This window comes from Lacerta agilis, chromosome 12 (assembly GCF_009819535.1).
Source record: "Lacerta agilis isolate rLacAgi1 chromosome 12, rLacAgi1.pri, whole genome shotgun sequence".
NCBI classification, from domain to species: domain Eukaryota; kingdom Metazoa; phylum Chordata; class Lepidosauria; order Squamata; family Lacertidae; genus Lacerta; species Lacerta agilis.
The window spans coordinates 55,852,000-55,857,343 of NC_046323.1; the positions used below are offsets into that span (position 1 = coordinate 55,852,000).

The 5,344-nt window shown below is 38.6% G+C and overlaps 1 protein-coding gene across 1 annotated transcript; it reads left to right on the forward strand.

Moving 5' to 3' along the window:
• Window positions 1-207: 207 nt before the first annotated feature.
• Window positions 208-2,359, forward strand: LOC117056191 (zinc finger protein 420-like). The gene is made up of 2 exons (XM_033166375.1): window positions 208-415; window positions 507-2,359. Exons 1-2 carry the CDS (start codon window positions 382-384, stop codon window positions 2,132-2,134), a joined length of 1,662 nt encoding a protein of 553 aa, XP_033022266.1. The 5' UTR covers window positions 208-381; the 3' UTR covers window positions 2,135-2,359.
• The last annotated feature ends 2,985 nt before the right edge of the window (window positions 2,360-5,344 follow it).

Consider the following 5,344-nt stretch of genomic DNA (forward strand, 5'->3'; position numbering starts at 1 on the left):
ACGGGCAGAGCAAAGAGGGGGTCTTTCCATCTGGGAAACTGGAATGCATGAGCAGAGAACTCCACCATGTGGCGTTCCACCCATTCTCCCAAAGGTTAATACCAGTCATTAAAATACACAATAAAACAGTTTTGTTAAAACATTAAGATATGCATCCATAATTAAAATGTACAGCAAAACAATTCCATTAAAACAACACACCAGTGAACAGGCAGAAAACAACAGAGCAATGTGTAATGGATAATCTGTATGTTGTCTAAGAAGGGGACCTTTCTCTTTTTATTTTAGGGTCTGGTGTGCTTTGAAGATGTAGCTGTTCATTTCACACAGGAGGAGTGGGCGTTCCTGGATCCTGACCAGAGAGCTCTGTATAAGGAAGTCATGGAGGAGAATCGTGGGATCATGGAGTCTCTCAGTATGGCTGCCTTTTGAATTACAATATCTCTTTTGAAATTCTTTCTGCAATTCAGTCCCTGAGGCTGTGATCCGTTTCTTTTTTGTTACAGATGCTGATGAATCAGAAACGAAGAATGAGGGAGACCAAATCTACACAATGGAGAAGCGGTATAAATATTTGGAGTGTACAGAGAGCTTCAGAAGAATTCATACAGGGGAGAAACCGTATCAGAGTTTGGAATGTGTCAAGAGCTTCACCCAGAAATCCCATCTCCATTCCCATAAAAGAAATCGCAGCGTGGAGAAAACTTATAAGTGCTTGGAATGTGGAAAGAGCTTCACCTGGAAGGTAAATCTGACAACTCATGAAAGAATTCATACAGGGGAGAAACCATATCAGTGTTCGGTATGTGGAAAGGGCTTCATCCAAAAGGAAAGTCTCACAGGCCATGAAAGAATTCATACAGGGGAGAAACCATATCAGTGCTTGGAATGTGGTAAGAGCTTTAGGCGGTACTCCAATCTCAGTTCTCATCAAAGAATTCACAGCAAGGACAAACCATATCAGTGCATGGAATGTGGAAAGAGCTTCAGTTGGAAGGATAAGCTCACTCTTCATCAAAGAATTCATACGCAGGAGAAACCATATCAGTGCTTGGAATGTGGAAGGAGCTTCTCTCGGAGCGAAGGTCTCAGGTACCATCAAAGAATTCATACTGGAGAGAAACCATATCAGTGTTTGGAATGTGGAAAGAGGTTCAGTCAGAGGTTCCATCTCACATCCCATCAAACAACTCATATGGCGGAAAAGGCATTTCAATGTTTGGAATGTGGAAAGAGCTTCACCCGGAAGGAAAGTCTGACTTTCCATCAAAGAATTCATACAGGGGAAAAACCATATAAGTGCTTGGAATGTGGAAGGAGCTTCAGTTGGAAGATTAATCTGACTTTACATCAAAGAACTCATACAGGGGAGAAACCATATCAGTGCTTAGAATGTGGAAAAAGCTTCATTCGGAAGGAAATTCTCACTTCCCATCAAAGAACTCATACAGGGGAGAAACCGTTTCAGTGCTTGGAATGTGGAAAAAGCTTCAGTCGGAAGAGAAGTCTCACTTACCATGAAAGAACTCACAGCGAGGAGAAACCATATCAGTGCATGGAATGTGGAAAGAGCTTCAGTCGGAAGGATTGCCTGACTTCACATCAAAGAATTCATACAGGGGAGAAACCCTTTCAGTGCTTGGAATGTGGGAAGAGCTTCAGTCACTGTGCTAGCTTTAAGAACCATGAAAGAGTTCATAAAGGGGAGAAGGCATTTCATTGCTTGGAATGTGGGAAGAGATTCAGTCAGAGAACTGGTCTCATGTCCCATCAAAGAATCCATACAGGCGAGAAGCCATTTCACTGCTTGGAATGTGGGAAGAGCTTCAGTCACAGTGCTAGCTTTAAGAACCATCAAAGAGTTCATACAGGGGAGAAGCCATTTCAGTGCTTGGAATGTGGAAAGACCTTCAGTCGGTACTCTCATCTCAGTTCCCATCAAAGAACTCACAGCAATGACAAACCATATCAGTGCATGGAATGTGGAAAGAGCTTCGCTTGGAAAGCAAGTCTCACTCCCCATCAAAGAATTCATACAGGGGAGAAACCGTATCAGTGCTTTGAATGTAAAAAAACATTCAGTCACAGCGCCAAGCTCTCTGTCCATCACAGAATTCACACAGGGGACAAATGATACCAGTGCTCAGAATGTGGAAAGAGCTTCATTTGTAGTGCCCATCTCACTTACTATCAAAGAATTCATACAGTGGAGAAACCATATAAGAGCTTCAGTTGGAAGAGATGTCTTACTTCACATGAACGAACTCACAGTGAGGAGAAACCACTTCAGTGCATGGAATGTGGAAAGAACTTTGCCTGGAAGACAAGTCTCACAGCCCATGAAAGAATTCACATAGGGTACAAAGCATATTTCATCATCTTTTCTTATCTCCTCATTCAACACTTCAAGTGTTAAAATAAGGAAAGTCGGCACCCCTGTCTTGTTCCCTTTCATATAGGAAAGAACTCGGTCATCTCATTATTTATAATTAGGTTAGCTGTTTGTTTATGGTATATTGCTTTTATTGCCCTTAATACAGGTATTCCCAAATCCAATTTCTCAATAATTTCCCAAGAAATTTCCAAGACAGATTATCAAATGCCTTTTGGGCGTCAATTAGTACAAAGGCTGCTGCTTTCCCTGGGTTCATATCCAGGTATTCTATGGTACCCACCAATAATCTTATATTGTCCAACATTTTCCTCCCCAGAAGAAAACCTGTCTGAACTTGATTAACATGTTCCTTCAGTATCATTTTTAATCTGTGGGCCAAAATGTCAGCATAGATCTTATAATCATTGTTAAGCAGGGATATGGGCCTGTAATTGTTAAAGTTATCTTTATCATGCTTTGGGATTACTATAATGTGTGCCTGGTTCCATGATTCTGGGATCACCGCTTCTGTCATTATGTTGTTTAAAAGTAAATTCCAGGGGTGTTGCTAGGACTTCTTCCATTTTTTAATAGTACAAAGCCGTAAGTCCGTCCGGCCCCGGTGATTTGCCCTTCTTGCTTTTTGTATAGCTTCCTTAATTTCATTTGTGGATATTGGGGCATTTAAATATTCTAATTTTTGTTTCTCTATTCTTGGTGACCATTTATCTTGTAAAGAATTTGATAATTATTTTTCTGTCTGTTTTCCCTCTTTGTATAATTTGCTGAAATGTTTTACAAAGCATTTTTTAATTTCCTCCTGAGTGTTTATTTTCTCCACCTCTTTTATTTTATCAATTTGTATTTCTTTTTGTCTCTTTTTTAATTGCCATGACAATAGTTTCCCCACTTTATTCGCCGATTCAAAGGTTCGTTGTTTCATATATTTCTTTCCACTTCCTCTCCAATTACCATTGCTAATTGAGTCTGGGCTATTTTAATCCTCTGCACTGCCTCATTATTTTTTGGATCTTTTGCTAATATTTTTTTCATTTTTGGCAATTTCTTTCCATATATCTTCAAATTTCTTTTCCCTTTTCCTCTACCTAACTACATTTTGCTATATGAAATACCCTCTAATATAGGCCTTGCTTGTGTCCCAGGTTACTGAAATATTAGTGTCCTGTGGTTTATAATTTCAAAAAATTCTTTTAATAAGTCCTGTTATTTTCTTACTACATTCTCATCATTCAGCAGCGTGTCATTTAGTCTCCATCTTCAGTTTATTTGTTTTGTACATCCTATTTCCAAAATTACCAGATTGTTTTTTCGATTGAATTTCTATTTTCTTAATTTTTGGTATTAAATTATTTGTGACTCAGATGGCAACTATTCTCCCCGCCGATTGGCTGATGCGGAATAATGCATATACTATTTTTCCAGTGGATTTTTATGTCTCCAGGCATCTCGCAGATTAAGCGTTTCCACCATTTGGAAAAAAGACTGAGGCAGTCTCCCTTTCTTAGTTTTCCGTTCATTTTGGTTCTATCCGGTAATAATGTGGTCACCCCATTAAAATCTCCCATAAGTACAATTTCTTCATTGTTGTATTCAATCAATTCAATCAGTTCCATTAGGACTTGCATTATCTACAGTCATGTATTAAATACTGGAAACTCACTGTTGGTCTTAATTTTCCGACGTGGGTGACTTTAGAATGTGCACATGCAGCTGCTTTGGTGGGCTGGACAATCCTAGGATCAAAATATTTGAAATCCCAGGTGACTAGAAACAACTAAGTCAGTTAGAAAGATATGGAACATATATTTTTTTTATAAGAATTTATTGACATTTTTTACTTATAACCACATACACCCATAACCACACCTACATTTATACACATACAAAACAAATACAACTAAAAATCAAATACAAACATTGCCAGGATTTCTCTTCTTTTTTAAGCATCTCATAAAAAATTTCTTATTCTTAATCTTGACAGTTGACTTCCCCTGCCTTTTCACCTTCGATTTTATACCCATAATCTACTTTTTAACCTCTTCTTTTAGAAATTAAACACAATTATACATATAAAATAAAACATTCATCTTAATCTTGATCATCCTGATCTATAAGCTTAATCAACTTATCTTGACTTTACTTATAACACATCATCATAGATCTTCATTAATCATTTTTATCAAATCTACACTATCAAATCTACCCTTATCAAATCTATACTATCTTCTCTGTCTTTTAAACTGCTGCTAATAACATAGGAACTTCAAATATCTCCTTTCTTATTCAAACAGAAAATAAAACTCAATATTGCTGACAGTGTTTACCTTCCGATTTCAAAATACCATGACCGACTGTTTTAGATTTTATTTAATACTTCACCCCACTCCCCCTCTGTCCATTGTCCTTCTCCTGATGACGCCAGAACCAAACTTCCAAATGACTTCTTTTTCCAAATATCCACAGATCCAGGCATAGTTCAAAACACTCCTTGCCACGAGCCTCAGGGTACCCATCTCATCTTCTTCCAGCTGCTCCATTTCTTTGTACCATTCCTTTTCTTCTTGTAGATATCTTAATTCTTTGTCCCTTGCCCCCGAGCTCACACCTCGGGGGCTGGATATATCAAATCTTCTCATCGTCTTGGGGCTGCCACCCCCAAAAAACGAATCTTTTTCCCGGAGTAGCTTTGTCGTTTCTTTCCATCCTTCCAACAGCCCTCTCAGCTCTTTAGCAAGGCTTTCTTCCAAGGTGTCAAAGATTTTAAAAGCCTCCTCTGTGGGCAATTGATTTCCTTTCAAACCCCCACACAAGGCTTTCACTTTTTGATAAAGCAGTTCCAGCCTCAAAGCGTTGAGTCTTTGTTCTTCCGTTAGCCTAGAGTTCAAAACAAGTTCAAAGACGAAACCCAGCATAATGGTAGAGGAGGAGGAAGTGGGTATCAGATTACTT

What these genes read in the sequence shown, in the direction of transcription:
- LOC117056191 (XM_033166375.1), top strand. Translation starts at nt 382, where the DNA reads ATGGAGGAGAATCGTGGGATCATGGAGTCTCTCA. An exon ending in TGGGATCATGGAGTCTCTCA is followed by an intron (nt 416 to 506) that starts GTATGGCTGCCT and finishes TTTTTGTTACAG; the next exon opens with ATGCTGATGAATCAGAAACG.